Genomic DNA, 17,358 nt, shown 5'->3' on the forward strand with positions numbered 1-17,358 from the left:
AACCTCCATGAAGGCAGGGAGCTTTGTGTGTTTTGTTCACCGCTCCATCCCCAGGGGACAAGGACCTGGTGGCTCATACGTGCTTAATCGGTGCTGTTAAGAAAGGAGATTTCTTCCGAGTCTCGTCTGGCAGCTGTTGTCGAGGCATTAGCTGACACAATCTCCCTGTCTCAGGACCTGGCGATGAGCCCACAGGACCTCATGGGAGCTCTGGGAGACCCAAAGACGTTACTCAAAAGATAGACTCTCAGGTCCCATGACGAGTAAGGGGGAAGCTTCCTTTGGCGGGTTCCCAGATTTGATCTGATTGGTGAGTGGAAGCATCTGGGGCAGCTCTAAAACCAGCCACAAAAAGAGAGCCCCCAGACCTCCCCCTGAGGGATTTTGATCCGACATGTCTAGGACGGGCTGGAGCCTCTCTCTTTACAAAGCTCCCTAATCCTTCTGCTGGGCACCAGCCTCTGGGGAATTGTTGCTTTCAATCACATGGGCAGTTGCCTAAGCTGCTAATGCTCTGGCTTGGTTTGGGATGAGGTCAAAATGAGATACTCGTTAGACAAGCCCCTTGGAGGATTCCAGCAAAAACAAGGACAAGGATGTCACCCTGTGCCCTGGGGAGTGGGAGTAGGGCATTGGGGTGGACATGTGACCCCGGGGAGTAGGGCGTTGGGGTGGACATGTGACTCCGGGAAACAGAGGGTTACTCAGGCTCTCCCTGCCCATAGCGCCTGCAGGAGTATGCGCCCGGACCCCTGGAACGGAGCTGTTATTCTGGTATGAGGGGTCCTCCTCTCCCGCGTGTTCATGAAGAGTTCTCCGCAGGTCCTGCCTCAGGGCTGGGGAGATGGGTGAGTAGCCAAGGTAGCAGAGCTGTTCCGCTTGGCAAGTCCTTTTCCTGATGCTGACCAATATGAACTATACTACTCTGCCACAATTAACGCGATCAGAGTAGAGTTCCCCAACCCCTGCCCCTGCCGCCGCCCGGCAAACACTGGCACCCTCGGTTGGGCTCTGGCCGGTCATGCCTGGGGTGGGGGTCTGTGACATTCATCCTGTTTCAGCTTCCTGCTCACAAGCACCATGTTTTGATCGTATCTTTTCATCCTCTGGTCAAAAGCTCCCCGGGGGAGGCAGGGGTGGGGATGGGAAGAGGAAGAGGGAGGGGGTGGACTCTGCTTCCCCAAATGTGGGGAATCTGAAGGAAGGATATGAGACATGTTGAGGGAGGAAGCAACTTGGCCTTGAGAAAGAGAGAACACTGATGAGGACCCAAGCGGCAGATCGGGAAGGAACGGGAAGTTACCACCATCTTTCCAGGAGGCTGAATTTCAAGAACTGCACTGTGGGAATTGCGGGATGCTCTGGGCTGGGGATGCCCTGTGCTCTTAGCCAGGTACTTTCCTGGGCACCAGGGACAGAGGGTTGAGCAAGACAGAAGCGCTTCCTGTCTTGGATCAATCACTACCCAGGAGGAGGCATTAAACAAATGATTAATTACTTCAAGTGTGTCTGCTGCTGTGAAGGATAAGGGCAGGTCACTATTAAGTAGCTGATACCTTGTCGTGGCTAATGCCTTATAAGTAACTGGTGAAAGTCTGGGCCACATTTCATGGTGTACTTAAACTCTCTGATGGGCTAAGCTCCTCCAACCAAGGAGGAGATACTCTTTCATCCCACAAACTCTCATGTCATGTATATGGCTAATGGGGCACTGTCCTGGTGCTGCTGGATAAGACAGGCAAACCTAGTGTACTCGTAGCGCTTACCTGCCAGGAGGGAGAGACCATAAACCAAAGTGTAAATAAGAATGCATGCGGGGGGCATCTGGCTGGCTCAGTGGGTTAAAGCCTCTGCCTTCAGCTCAGGTCATGATCCCAGGGTCCTGGAATCGAGCCCCACATTGGGCTCTCTGCTCAGCAGGAAGCCTGCTTCCCTTCCTCTCTCTGCCTGCCTCTCTGCCTACCGGTGCTCTCTGTCTGTTGAATAAATAAATAAAATCTTAAAAGGAAAAAAAGAATGCTGTGCTGGAATTAAGTACAATATTGAATATAAAACACAATGACCTTCAAGCTGAAACCAAAATGACAAGAAGGGGCCAGACACAGGGATACCTGGGGTAAGAGCACTCCTAGTTAGAGCAGAGCTAGTGCGAAGGCCCTGAGGTAGCAAAAACTATTAAAAAACAGAACAGAACAGAACAAAACAGGTAGGACTGAAGCACAGAGAAGGAGGAAAAATAGACGAGGACCAGCTCGAAGATGGGGTTCATTCCAGTTGCGAACGGAAGTCATCCGAGTGTTTTAAACAGAAGGTCTGACTTCCATTGACAGCCGGATCCAATATACACTGATTTACCCAGGTGAGCCTGAGTGGTGAGATCTTCTGTAAGATCATTCTGAAATCAGGATTCAGGATCCTGACCACGTCCCCCGGACCATGCTCTCTTCTCTAGATGAGGATGTTCGGGAATGGACAAGGGACTCTCAGTAAGGAGGGAAACAAACAGGTATTAAGCCATCTGTTATGTGCCAAGCACAGTACTGGGAGCTTTCCTGATTATTACACTTAACCCTTAGGACAGTGGTCTTCTGAGATAATGGGCCTCGGTCCTCCCTTCACAGATGGGGACATCAAGACTCAGTGAGACAGACTAGCTAGTTAGTGATTTGAACCCACTCTGGTCTGCTTCAAAGGCTCTTTCTGCCACATCAAACCCCTTCGAGATCTGTTTCTTCAGATTCACATTTTAGTGACTTGAAACTTTTTTGGTTTGAAAGTATTTTCTTTTTTCTCCAGGTTTATCATGGGCTTCCTCTGTTCATTACTCCACATCGCCCCCTGGAGGATATAATTTTGTCTATGTCCAGCTGGGTTGCAAGACGTGCGAGGAAAGGTGTCCAGCCGGAGCCACACAGTGGGTTAGGGGCTTCTGAAATATGCCCCACCCATTTCAGCAAAAAATCCCCCACCCTTGTTCTGGCCTCTGTCCCTCTCTGGAGGGAAAGCAAGGCAAGAGGTTAGTATGACCAGCATTGAGAAAGCGGGAAGGCATTTCCAGAATGGCTCTTGTAATCGCAAATAAATGATCCTTCAAAGGGGTTTCCCAGAGGAAATTACCCCCATTCCCATTTCCAGTTTGGGGGGTGTGAGAAGGCAAGAGATTCCAGACTCAGACAAAAGCTTGAAAACCAAACCAACAGTATCTTTCACACGAGAACCAGAATCTTCCATGATAGGAGCTAAGCCTCCTTCCCTAGAGCCTGTAAATTCGACATTGGTTTTATCAGTGTGGGGGCCTAATCCCCTGGGGTGGAAGTGTCCACTGGGCTTCCTGGCTGGGGCTGGACTGTCTGATAAAAACCATCTGAGCCTGAAAGACCAAATATTTGTCTTTGCTCTATGAGCCCTGGAGCCCTGGGATTTCTTCTGGAGTGGCTAGTGCCCCAGGCTCTTCCTTTGTTTATTTTCTTTGGTGGTTTTCCCATAGCTGGTAGATGTAGGAAGCAGTTAGCCCATGGCTGGTTGGCTGGAAAGATGTAGGGTACAGCCAATTAGAGCCAGCTTGTGGAATGCTGGGTTTCAAGAAGTACAAAAAGAAAGAAAAAGAAAACACAATTTCCTTACCCACCCATCTCTGGTGCCTCCAGTTCTGCCTTTAGATTTTCATTCCTTTGGGTTAATTATTGCCCCTTGCTCATTTGAAATGCAAATACCATTTGAAAGCAGCTAATACATTTAATCATTAAACTGGATGACTTTGCCTGTTTGTTGAAAAGTCAAAAGGTTCTCAAATAAAGACCAAGATAAACTATCTATTTCCACCAGCCAGAACCATCTCCGCAGAACCTCTTACTCCCACTATTCCATCTTTCAAAGTCTTTTCTGGAACCAAAAAGCCCATCTTTCCATCCACTTACCCAAACCCTGCCCATTACTCAAAGCCCAGCTCAAGAGCTCCCCTCTTGCAACCTGCTATGAAATATATAAATTTCTCATTCTTCTCACTGTCTTTTATGGATGAGATCTGAAGACTGGTGCCACCTCCACTTTCCCAGGAGTGTGCTAGGGGTTCACTGAGCTAATCCACGAACAACATCCAAGTCTTTACTATCTCTCTCCTCCACTAGAAAGCAAAGTGCACACAGTGGGAAGCTTTGTCTATTTTGTTCTCCCTGCTCAGTCAGCCCTAGAACAATGTCTGGCACTTGGTAGGTATTCAACGATTATTTTAAAACCAATAGATGAATAAAGGCAACATTTTTGAGCGCTTATTAGTTTCGGGAACTCTTCTAAACCTTCCACAATTTTATTTTATGCACTATAAAAAACTAATATAAAAAAAAAGATATTTTTAGATTGCAAGTGCCTTAAGGACAAACAACGTGCTTATATTCATCCTGGGCTCGAAAACTCAGAAAGTATTAGCTGAAAGGTTGACTGAAGGAAAGAATGCTGGAATCAGAATTAATTTGCAAGACTGCCTTCCATTATAATATGATGGATAAAGCTAGCTGACAGCGTAATAGCCCTAGACCACTGATTTTATCTGTGGGAGGGGAGTGAGTGTAACAGCTTCCGGCTTCAGCAATGTGTGTCCATGGCCGACCCTTTCTCTTCTGGCCTTGACTTCCCACAGAGCCTGCTCCACGCTTGGATACGTGCTTCGGTGCCGGCACCAGGATGCGGCACAGCAAAGATCAGGTCCCCTAGGGGAGACCAACTCTAATAAAAACCCAGAGATGGTAAGGGCTGGCCCCTCGCCCCCAACCCCAGTTGCTGATCTCCAAAGCTAGCCCAGGAGCCTGGGTCTTGACTGCTCTCAGGAATCAAGAATGAAAAAACCAACTGCTTGGCCACACAAGCAGCTCTTTTGTATCCCCTGGAGAGAATCTTGATGAATATGTATGGAATTTTCTCCCCCTGGAATGTAAGGGGAAGGGTGTGTCATTGGTCAGAGGAGGTCAGAATTCATCGTGGGCTAATGGATCTTTGTGCCTAATAGGAAATGCCCAAGGGATGAGTTAGGAGGTGGGGTTGTTCCTTTGGCTGTGGTGTGAGACTTCCGGATGGAGAGCACTGATTCAGGAGTCCCGACTGCAAGACCTAGATGGACTCTGGGGAATTTGTGACCCGTTGGAGAAAGCCCGCTGGGGGACAGACCAACTCAGCTGCTTCCCGGCCCACTTTGAGCTTTGTCTACAAAAGGGTGGAGAGACTCCTGTTTCTCTCCATACCTGTCTGAACTAGTGCGGCTTTTCTCCTTCCGTCAGAATCCTCGGGATTCTGAAGAACATGGGAGGCTGGGGTGCGGGTCCAGGGCATGTGGCCTTCCCAAGGAGCTTTGCTCTTCTCCCCACCTCCTGTCCCCAGTCGCAGGCAGATGCGGGGGTTTGGGCTCATGGTCACGAAACAGAGGACTGTGGCCAGCAATTATCCCGTGGGCCATCAGGTAATGAAGAAATCTGGGATAGAAATAGGTCTCATATACCTCACCCCTGGTAATCTCATGGTCAGGAACTGAAAACCCTAAAATGGAACCTTGCCAGGCAAACTCCAGATGGTAGAATTTTCTGGTAGGATAAGCAGGACTCACCCTGTACCTAGTCTTTAAAGTCCAACCTTCCTTTTCCAGACCCCGAGATCCACCCATCCCCCAACAAGCACGGTGGAATCATCTGCCGAGTCACTAACTAGTCGTGTGCTCGCTACATTCCCCCTCTGCTCAGCCCAAACCTATTTCTAGCAGAGAACTGGACCCTTCACCAGACCCTGCTCTCTAATTTGCAGGCAGAAAATGATGCAGTCAGTGGCTTTAAACTCACTGAAGAGATTTCACTAGATGTTTACGATGAGAGAAAATAGGAAAGACACCTTTCGAAAAGAAAGAAGAGGTTCCATGTTCTCTGCCTCCCTCCCCCCACCTTATCCCCCCTCCACACACACACAACTTCCACACTAGGAGGAAGCCAGAGATCGGTGAAAACCACGCCTCTCCTTCCACCCCGGCAGCACCCTAGGGGTTAAAACCTCAGAAGAAGACGAGTCCTGGTGATCATGGGTGGGTGGGGCCCAGCGCTGGGCTTCCAGACTTGGCCAGGGGCCCAGCAACACCCCACCACCTCCAAGTGACCACGAATGTCCAGACAGACGGCGTCCGTGGGGACCCCAGTGAACTGATGTTCACGTTCAGGGCCCACAGAAGCCTTCCAGGTTCCGCTAGTCCGTAATACGATAATTGAGACTCACTTCCCGTCAGCCCTGTGGAATAGATTTGGACTTGAATTTTAATTTGATTTAAATAAATCAAAGGTGATATTTCTAGCACACCTCTTCTGTGGGTTGAGAGTCACACTCGTTATGTAAGGAAAGAGATCCTTGATCTTTTCCCCCCCTCTACCTCAGGGGCCATGATTCTAAGGACCCACAGATTGGCTGTGGGTTAAATCAGGGGCCAGAGCAACTGACTGAGTGGGGATGGGGCAGCAGAGCCCTACCTAGACTTCGGAGAGCCTTTTGGAGTGAGCTTTGAGCCTCTGCTCTACCCAAACCCCTGCTGCCTGTGCTGGGAACTGGAATTCTTACCCCCGACAGGAGAGTCCGACCCCCTTGGCGTGCTCCCGAGGAGCCAGGCGGGGCGCTCTGGGTCTTCAGAGTAACCAACCAAGGGGGAGCACTCATGAGGTCTTGCTCTCCCTTCATTGTCACAGTCCCAGTAAATCAACAGCTATTGGTTGCTCTAATTTTTTTGTCTTAACCTGTGCTGTTGTTTCAACACCAGAGCCCAACAGGAAGAGGAGAGACCTGGGGCTCCTCTTCTTGGTCTTCAAAGGTCAGATCTGACAACAGCAAGAGCGGCCATTTTGGCGAGAAGTCGGAGGACCTGAGGTCGGCAATCTAACCGGGAGGAACAGAGAGGGACTGGCCGTGCTTCCAGGGCCCCAAATGCTCTAAGTTTCAGGCTCCAGAGAGCCTGGGTGGGCCCCTGAGAGGGGGCCCTAGGGATTCCCTGCTCCTGTGAGTGGCCCTCCAGGCTGCCGCCCCAGGGGCTGACTTCATCCCTCCTGGACTGTCTGGGCCTGTGAGTGGGATGTGTCCCCTCCCCGCCCCCAGCGGCCCCCATCCCCGATTTGCCTAGATTCTTGAAAGAGCTCTGCCGAGATCTGGAACACAGCTTTGGCCGTCTTACTGTTTACATTCACAGCACCGTGTGAAGGAGAGAGGAAAGTAAAGGTTAATTAAGCCAATTCATCCAGAACTGAAAGGAGGTTTAGAATTTCACCTGCAAGAAAAGGTCCAGGGGTAGAGGTCAAAGGCCTACACAGTATAATTCACCTCTGGGGAACTCTCCCTCCCCTCCTGGTCCTCCCACAGCGTGTGAGCACTCACCTTCACCTAGAATATCTCTGTGTATGTCTATGAGTCTGTTTAGGTAAATTCGCTTATGAACGTTTGTTGTATATAACTGTGTGTCGGGTACTAGGCTGGGCACTTCATATACACCATCTCATTTAATTTCCCCCACATCCTATGAGGTAGGCACTATTATTACACCCATTTTAGAGATGGGATAAACTGAGGTTCAAAATAGTTTTTGTCATGAGCTGTGTTCGAATAGAGCTGGAATCTGGAATCTGATCCTGAAGGTTCTCTCTCTCTCTCTCCAGAAACGTACATACATGTACCTGAAAAAATTTCCTATGTACATGTCCTGCCGCCTGACACTTGGGGGACTGTATTGCCTATTTTTGTAAATGTCAGAATGTGATAGATAACATACTATAGATTTTTTAAAGCACAACCAAGTTGTACTACGGAATGTTAACTAAACGTGATAATATTTTGCAATATATACAGATCTCAGATTATTGCAATGTACACCTTAAACGAATACCATGTTACATATCAATTATATCTCAATAAACTGGAAGTAAACTGAGGCCCAGACCATTGAGTGATTTGTTTGGGGTCTCACAGCAAGTTAATTAAAAAAAAAGTACTAGGTTTGGAATTACTTTCTTGAGAACCCAACTTGCATAGGACTGTGGAACTGGGGCGGTGGGTGGGGGGGCCTGGGTGGCTCAGTTGGTTAAGTGTCTGCCTTTGGTGCGTGTCATGATCCCAGGGCCTGAGACAGAGCCCCACATCCGCCCCCCCCACCCCCCACCCCCCCACCCCCCACCCCGGCTCAGCTCAGCAGGGGGTCTGCTTCTTTCTCTGCCTCTCTCTTGCTCACTCTTTTGCTCAAATAAATAAAAATCTTTTTTAAAAGTGGGGGGCTATGGAATTGGGAACTAGCAATGGCGCAGGCTGGAATGAATGAGTGCAATGACTGAATTAATGAAAGAGCAAGAATGAACTTACAGACCAAGGGTGAGGAACTTGTGAATGAGCGGGTTTAAGACCATCACCACCAGATCTGGCAATAAAAGATGTCCACTGAGCTTCTAAGTGGTGTAAGTTAAACTTCCTGTTTCTATCCCCAGTCAATTGCTGGACGGATTGTACTGACCTTCTGCCACAAATGCCTCCCCTACTGACCCTTTTTTCTTGTTGAGGGAATTCTAGGGTGGTATTTACTACCTCTTCAAAAGGAATCAAAGGAAAACAAACCACAATCTCAAAAGGCCGCTGGGTTTTTTCTTAATCCCTCCCCTACCCACTGCCTCTGCCTCTGCCACACACAATCATTCCAGGTACTACTCGGAGAAGGTATCCTCTGACTCAGATTGCTTTCTTCCCCAGGGGCTTTCCAGGAGCAAGCCCAAGGGGGAACTGAGTATAAAACTGCAGTCAGAGCCAAAGCTTGGGATCGGTGAGAATTTCTTCCATAGTCAAGGGGAATGGATTGTCCTCTCGGGAGCTCATAGGAGATGGGCCCCTTGGGTTGGGGAGGGGAGGTTGTGGGGGGAGGGGAGAGCAGAGGCCGAACCCAGGTGCCCCCTCCCCATCTTTCCCAGGCACCTGTGCGCAGTGCTGTAGGAGCCTTGTTACTCACATCCGCCTCGTTCCAGAGCCCGGGGATGCAGAAGGATTCCAGCAGGTCACTGCCACACAGCAGCAAGATCCGCAGCTCTGGGGAGGGGGACAGAGTTGGCACAGGGGTGAGTGGAGGCCTGGAAAACATTCAACTCTCAGCCTCGCCCCTGATAAATACAGAAGCCTCCCATTCCTGGGCCTCCAGCACCCAGCTCCACCAGGCTCCCCTGCACCGTGGTGTGTGCAGTGTAGACAACTTTGCCTGGCTGGGTCATCTACAGACCACTCTTATGCCCCTGTGGGAGGAGTTTCTCATGCAGGGCTGGGCGGGTCTTGGTTTGCCTGGTACTGAGGGTTTCCTGGGACAGAGGTCATTCCCATTCCCGGCTAAGCCGGGAGGGCTGCTCGTCCCGAGAGAGATGGAGCCGGCCATGTGGCTTGTCTAAGGTCTGTGGGGCTCTCTCTCCTGCTCCATATCAAGGTCAGGTGCTAACAGAGCTCGGCTCCTCTGTTGCCGTGCATTATCCACGCTTTGTCCTTTATCACAAAGGCGGACATGATGAAGGGTCTGGGGGGACACAGAGTGTCTCCATGCAGTCACTGAGTTCACTGGATGTCCTTTCTTTACCAGGCCACTGTCCTCAGCAAGGAGCCTGAGAAGCGGAGTTGAGCCCACCCCGCCCCCCTCCCAGGTGTATGTCCTGCTTGTCCTTTGTTTTCCTTCCCTCCTGAAGCCCACTCTGCACATCCCAGAGAAGCCCCTTCAAAAAGGACTGACTGACTTACTAAACCGGAGCAGTGGGGACGGGGGGGGGGGGGGGGGGGGGGGAGGGATCCTGGGATTCTCCAAACCACAGGGGGAGGGACACCTGCCAGGTGTGGAGCGTCTGGTTCCCAGGCATCCTGGGCCCTCCGGCGAGAGGCTGTGGCTGTGGGCATCTTTTCCAAAATGGGAGGGGACACTTAACCCACTGAGCCCCACCAGAGGCTATTTTAAATGAACATCTAAAGATGTCTCTCCCCAGCTGAAACCCTTCCATAGCTTTCCATCACCCTCTGGAATCTTGGCTCCGAGACCTGCTGGGCCAGGCTGCTCCTCACCTGCTCTGGACCACTTCCAGAGACCACTGCCACCCTGCACCGAGGCTGAGATGCGGCCGTTAGGTAGGCCTACCTGAGATGCCACAGTTCACTTGGGGAACCTGACCAGGATTCAGACGGTGACCTTGTCCCTGCTGTGGAACTCTCCAGATGGTTCAGAAAAGGCAGGCCACTGGGCTGACGACAGTGTCAGTATCTGTCCCACCCGTAGCCCGTCCTCAGGGAGCCCCATGGAGCCCTGGGTCCTTTGCTCCTAAATATTCCTGCAGCCTCTCCCCTCTGCCCCCATGCCATTCTGTAGCCCAAACATCTGCTCAGGGGCAGGGACCTTAATTTATCTTTCTAGCCCCTGGCCTGGCAGAATGACCTGCACACAGTAGGTGCTCGGGACGTACCGAGTACGTGAACAACAGACAAGTTGCCCGCAGAGGCCATGCAGGAGAGTGGTCTAAGAGCCTTCTAGGCCATCTGGGATGGCTCTGCTGGGGCCATCATGGCCTTTCTGTTTGCAGTCTGGGGGGCCCTGGGGGAAGTGGTGTCTCCCTCCTTTCAAGTTACGCCATGGGACTTCTGTCCCAACTCCGCATCTGTGGGGAGAAACCAGTCTCCCTATGGCTGAGAGGAGCCACACTGGGCTCCCTCCTGGGATTCTACGGCTCCCCACCTCCCACCTGGAACCATCCAGGGCTCCAAGTGTCCTCGTTCTGTGGAAAGAGATTGCCCGTAACTCTGTACTGTAACTCAGATTGCCTAATTTCGGTCAGGTGCCACCGTCCAGAGGCTGTGCTGGCCCTTGGATTTCTCTGTATCGGCAGACCCTGAATTAGACAGTGACTGTAGACATCTCTGGGTGCTAAGACCAGGGGGAGGGCATGTGCTCCTGGCATCTGTGCTCGGAGGACAAAAATGCTGGGAAACGTCCTACGAGACACGTGGCAGCCCCAAAGACACAGAATTGTTTATTTCCAAATGTCAATAGCCCACAGTTGAGAAAGCCTGCTCGATAGCCATGAAAATAACTCTTTTCTATTCCTGAATAAGGAACTCTCTTGAATACAGTGGTTTTTTTTTTTTTAAGCCAAAGCACAGAAAGTTAAAAAGTGGGGTGTCCGCCTTTTCTTACAGGACCAGAACTGAGGCATTTGTCACAGCCCAGAGGCCCCGGCAGAGCCTGGGATCCCATGCACGGCCGCTGGAGGGCAGCAGCGATCTCTCCTGGTTTGTTGCCGGAGACTAAGGCAAGCATTTCCAGCTCCCAGAGCCTTTGCTCGCTGGCAGCCCCCAAGAGTGGCTTGGTTTAAGAACATGGAAATGGAGCCATAGGCGCTAGCTGAGCTAGAACAAGGCTTTTTCCTTCTTGCAAGGTGCAAGGGGATTTCAAAAAGGGGACTCGTGAGCCAGAGGGCCCCCTAGCACACAGTCGGGAAGCAAGGCAGCTTCCTTTCACCTCCTCTGCGCCCCACCTCCCACCCGGGTTCACCCTCTTCCGAGGATCCAGGGCCAGGAGGTAGAATCCACACTGTCCCACCACACACCCCTCCCAGGAAACCAGGCTCTGTGAAGTCCAGGACCCCCGGGGCCATTTCCAGTTCCCACTGCCCTCTGAGGCCACACCACCAGGACCACACCAGGCCCGGAATGGATCCTGACAGCTGTGGCCGCCCAGCTTCCCTTTCTTGGAAAGAAGAGTAAGATGGGGTCAGGCTAGTGAGATAAGGAACTTGCTGCAAATTGTGCAAACACTCATTAGCTCGGCCTCTCTGTGGGCGGGGAGCTCCCGCAGGTATGGCCTCCCACACTGGCCCAGTGAGCCAGGAAGGTAAACAAGGTCACCGCCGAAGCTTGCCACAGTAAATGCTTTCTGGAACAAGGAACGAGAGAAACACTCATTGAATACAGTTGCAAATGCAATTCCTGGCCAGGTGCAGAATTGCTGGAAGTGGGAGTTCAAGGCTTGCTTCTCCTCCCCCTTGGGGTGCTTGGGAATTGGGGAACCTGGACCCAAATACTTCTGCCCTGTTTTGGGGGAGCAACCAGGAAGCCACGCTGCTGCTTTCTGTGGCTTCAAGACGGTGAAGAGTGGGGAAATAAAGGACATTAAAATACAGGAAAGTGGGGCGCCTGGGTGGCTCAGTGGGTTAAGCCGCTGCCTTCGGCTCAGGTCATGATCTCAGGGTCCTGGGATCGAGTTCCGCATCGGGCTCTCTGCTCAGCGGGGACCCTGCTTCCTCCTCTCTCTCTCTGCCTGCCTCTCCAACTACTTGTGATTTCCCTCTGTCAAATAAATAAATAAAATCTTTAAAAAAAAAAAAAAGTTTAAAAAAAAATACAGGAAAGTAACTCAGAAGCGAGTTTTGAGTACTCAGGATCTTTGTCGTTAATACAGTGAATTTAATTGTTTAAAATGACTTAATTTTTAGTATTGGCTACATTTGACAACCAGTTTGCTTACTTCCTGAAAATCTTAGACAGGGTTCTGACAAACCAGTAGGAGTCAACTCGGGTACACCACTGCTCCTCAGATCAGAAGCCGGGACCCAGGGAGGCTCCTTGAATCGATGTCACATGTGCCGGGCCTCCTGGCAGAGGCCCTGGGGCTCCTGGCATCGTCCTATGCTCCAGGACCACAGCACCCACCCCCAGCCCTGGGGATGGCACCTTCGCAGCTGGGACGACTGGGCGGGTCCACCGGACACCAGGCTGCCCCCCACACTAGCGTTCCAAGCATGCCAGTTGTCACTGACCCTCCTTGTCACCTGGTACCGCGCCAACTCCAGGTCCACTCTGAGCCATCTGTCCCTTCCTCAGCTTCACACACTCCCATCTCCCACCCTGGAACCTCAGTTTTCTGGTTTGCTCCCCAGGGTTCCACAGGACTGAGCTCATTTCCACAGGTGGGTCAGCTCTTTCCCATCCCACGACTGGTGGGTGGAGCCACCGTCCGTCCACCTTCTCCCACAGTCCCGGGATGCCTTAGCCTCCGGCCACCCCACGGCTGCGGGCTGCAGGGAGGTAGTGGAGGTAGCTTTCGGCTTCCTCTCCTCCTTGCCCTCCAGCCCAGAAGTAAGGAAGAAGATAAGGAAGACCGGGAAGCTTCTCGGCCTCACACAGTGTCTTGGGCCAAAGAAAGGTCTTGGGCTGCGGCAGAAGCTTAACTTCCACGTGTCTGGGATGAGAAAGACGAGGCTCTAACGGGAGCACTGCCAAGCCGGCCAGTCCTACCTCCCAGGAACTGGCCTGGTGGAGATATCGGAGAATCTGCTCTAGTCTGGAGCTGGTGTTCTGGGAGCCAGCACTGTTGCGAGCACAACACAGGGTCTCCAAGCCTCTCCCCCCACCCAACTCTGCCCCCGCGTGTCCCCGCTTTTCCGGCCACTTACCGATCTCTTCGTACCGCATCACCGTGCCCAGATTGGCATTCTCATCTAGGGAAGAGAGAGGGAACGGAGAAGCGTGAGGGGACGGACTGACTGCCACCCGTGCACACCGTCGGCCGGGGGCCTCCTCAGGAGTGTGTGAGCAGGGGGGGGGGAACGCACGGGATGGGGGGGGGTCATTGCCTCCCTGCACAGAGGGCATCTGAGTAGTGATGGAGAGAAATCCGGCCTACAGTGCAAAGGACGTAGCCCCTCGTGCTGCACGGTGGGAATTCACATTTCTGGGCCTTTAAAGAATCGCACAGCTTCGCTGGGAAGCCGATGACGAACACACATGAACACACACACACACACACACACACACACACACACACACACGCTCCTGCTAAGCACCTTCTGTTTCTGTCTGTATTTGTGGGAGGTGGTCCACAAAAGCAATGTCCTCTAAACACAGAGAAACGGCTCTCAGCATCACCAGGAGGCAGGGGCTGCCTGGTTCAGAGAACTAGCATTGCTGAGCGCATTGAGATGGCAGGTACAGCAAGAGCCCGTGAAGGACGAGAGAGACAGAGGCTGGGACCGTGCTCTCGAGTGCTCCTCAGCAGTGCCGGCACGGGGGTTCACGGTGTGCACAAAACCACAGACCTGCCACCTTGGTCCCCTGTCTCCTTTCCTCCTCTGCTACCCCTCTTAGTTCCTTTTGGAAAACTGGAAATCTCAGAAGTGGCAGAAGTCAGCCCCAAAGCATCAAAGGAATGAGGTCTAGACCTTCAGCAGTTCTGCAGATTTGAACTGGGAGGCAGCGACTCGGACATTCTCATCCATAGAGTCCTCGAGGGAACAGCCAGAAACAGGGAATTAAGGAAGGAGCATGGGTGTTGGTAGCTTATCGGAGGGGTGCATACACTGCCAGAGCTGGGGGGACCTGAGGAAGGATTCTGGGCCCCTGAAAACTGTTAGGCATGTGACCTCATTCTGTGTGTGGGGGCGGGGTGGGAGGGGTGGGGGTGGGGAATCAGCACAGCAATGCTGCGGTTTAAGGTCTAGGCAGCTGCAGGCTAGGTGGGTCACACCCTCGGGACTCTTGCCCTGCAAGCCTGGGGACTTTCCTGTTTACTTCGTTTTCTCTCCACCTTGCTCTTTCAACTGTCATCCCACAGCAGGTGCTGGGAGGTGTTTGCGGAAGGAATGAAGGGAGGGGACCAGGAAGAGACGGGACCGGCAAAGAAGGTCGTAGCTTCCTTACCCACAAAGGTGAAGCGCTCCACTGGTGGGCGGACACAGCAGATCCGGCTTAGACTTTCTCCCACCTTCCCCAAGATCTTGGCTATGAGAGAGAGCAAGACAGACAGGGACAGAGGGAGAGAACCACTCACCACTTACAGCCGGGCATGTGGGCCACTTAAACAATAGGGTTGCCCTGGAGCGGGCAGGGGTTGGGTAGTAGGAGGCAGGAGGGTAGAGAGAAAGAACAGAAATGTGACAGCAAACATTCCTTCCCGCTCACAGTCCAAGGCGCAAGCATCGTGAGCCACAGACTGGAATCTGTTATCTGCTTGTGTTTATTATACTGTCAAAAACCGGAAAATGTAGAAGAGGAAAATATATAAAAAGGAAAATAAAAAGCACCCGTAATCCCACCCCAGGAGACAACCACCACTAACACATGGGTGTACTATTTCTTTTCCTCCACTTAAAAAAATAGGCATTACGCAGGTTTGTTTGCACACCATAAGTTGGCTCATGTTACGTGTTTAAAAGACATATGGGCTATTTGCTCCTTTCATTTTTTAAATAGGAGCCTTACCCTTCATTCCTTCCCATGAAGATGGATTTGATCATAATCAGACACCTACTTGGGCTGAGAGGGATCTGGTTTTTGATGTCCTCTCTGGGCTCTAACCCAGAAAATCTTTCTGAGCCCCCACATGTAGCTGTATGAAAACTATGAAATTCTGGCTCCTTGTGAACTACCCTGTTTCGAACAGACTAATAATCTAATAGCTTATGGTCTCTAGGTTTGAAGAGTATGAACAGGATCCGCCTCTTGCAATGGGTTGGTAAAAAAATGTTGGAAAAAATATGGACCTTGGAATTGAATAGTCCTGAACATGACCTCTGACTCTTCCACTTTTGAGCTGTGTGACCTTAGGATAATCACTTACCCTCTCTGAATTTCAGTTTTCTCCTTGTAAATGGGAACATAATATCTATATCACAGAATTACGGCGTAAGATGCGAATACATGTAAAGCACTGGGCATTGTATGGGCATACAGGACTCGGTGTTGGGTAAATGTTGGAGCCCTCGCTTTCTGCCACTGAAGAGGCGGCTGAGAGTTTGGGATTCTGAATGCTGATGCCTGGGTTTGACTCCTAGTCCTGCTACCTCCTCACTGTGTGACCTTGGGCAAGACTGTCAACTCCCTTGGAAGAGGCAGAGAAAAATGCTGCCTTCCATATTTTTAATTCCCAGGAAGACAATTATAAATAGAATTTGTAAATATGATTTTTAATTATAAATATTAAAAAAATGCACACCATCAACCCCGTCTCTCTCTCACTGTGACTGCTTCTCTCTGATGCTCTATTTTAAGGACTAGAGCATCAGTGTCACCTTGTTAAAAGTGCAAATTTTCCTCCCCCTCCCAGACCTACTGAGTCACATTCTGGGGGAGGGCCCAGCAGTCTGGATTCTAACCAGCGTCCAGGTGATTCTGAGGTCTGAGAGCTGCAGCTCCCACCAGGGTCCCCCTACCTGCAGTGGGTTTGCTGGACACGTTGCTGTTCTGGTAAATGGGCTGGGGGGTCTCATTTTGGGGCTGTCCGATCACTGGCGTCATGGAAGGTGTGTTGACGTTGGAGAGGATACAGCCAGTCACCCGCTGGGGGAAGGGACAAGGGCAAGGTCAGTGGTATTAGCCAAGTAACTTATGATGAGCATTCCTAGTTATCGTCAACCGCTCATCTGTTCACCCATCCCGGGGAGGCCACTGGGCACTGAGCTGGTGGCAGGGGCGGGTTCTAGACCCAGAGGCGTGGCGTGGGTGTGTGAGGCCGGCAGGAGGCCAGATCGCTAGCTCAGTGCTGGGAAGGCATGACATGTGGTGTTACCCTGGTTCAAGTCTGAGCTCTGCCCCACTCTGGCTGCGTGACCTTGGACAGTTACCGTCACTTGAACCTCAGCTCAGGAGTTTGACACAGACAGGCCCGGTGGCTGCCTTTCTGGGCTGTAGTCTGGCACCTGGCCACCGATGTTGTAAACTCCCATGTGACATGCATTCCTGCCCTCCCTGCCCGCCGCACGGGCCGCACACGAGGTCGTGTCTGCAGAAGGGCTGTGTACGCTTTGGAAAGGTCATACGAACACCAGGCACTATCACCACCTGTCGCCTCTCCAGGCCAGGGACGCCAACGACAAGGCCAAGGCTGAGAGTGGGGCCAGGCGAGCGGGATGTGTTTGTGTGGCAGGAAGAGGCGGGGGTCTGGGCACTCTTTTGCCTGCTTGTCAGTGTGGACGCACATTCCAGAGCCAAACGGATATTCTCCGTGTATATTCTATTGTGCTGGATTATCTGGCCTGCTGCTTCCCTCAGGGCCGCAGAACTCATGGAGCTGATAAGGCCATGTCCTGCCCCGCTGACCCAGATACCCACCCCCTTCCCTGCTGTGGGTGCAAGAGCTCCAGAATCCGTTCAGCTTTCCAAGGGCCGGTGCTTCTGCAGGTCCCTTTCCAGATAGTATCTCACCCCCATGCACCCCTCTTTCTGGATTCCTGAGTCCCGCTGCCAGAGAACCCCAAGCTGCGGGGCTGCTGTGGCCCTCGTGACCCCCGGAAGGTCCGTCTTCCACACAGAGGGCAGAGAGCGGCGCTAAGGCCTTCTGAGCCCCAGAGGACAGGCGTT

The 17,358-nt window shown here is 51.9% G+C and overlaps 1 protein-coding gene across 3 annotated transcripts in view; it reads right to left on the reverse strand.

The window, feature by feature from the left end:
* NMNAT2 (nicotinamide nucleotide adenylyltransferase 2) overlaps positions 1-17,358 on the reverse strand; it is a 189,704-nt gene that overhangs the window by 12,019 nt on the left and 160,327 nt on the right. For all 3 annotated transcript variants that reach the window (XM_032318373.1, XM_032318372.1, XM_032318374.1), the window contains 4 exons: positions 16,212-16,338; positions 14,701-14,781; positions 13,458-13,502; positions 8,996-9,072 (listed from right to left, as the gene is read on the reverse strand). In XM_032318373.1, coding sequence (XP_032174264.1) covers positions 8,996-9,072; positions 13,458-13,502; positions 14,701-14,781; positions 16,212-16,338 — 330 coding nt within the window. The remainder of the gene's footprint in view (positions 1-8,995; positions 9,073-13,457; positions 13,503-14,700; positions 14,782-16,211; positions 16,339-17,358) is intronic.

Source organism: Mustela erminea, chromosome 17 (assembly GCF_009829155.1).
Source record: "Mustela erminea isolate mMusErm1 chromosome 17, mMusErm1.Pri, whole genome shotgun sequence".
NCBI lineage: Eukaryota > Metazoa > Chordata > Mammalia > Carnivora > Mustelidae > Mustela > Mustela erminea.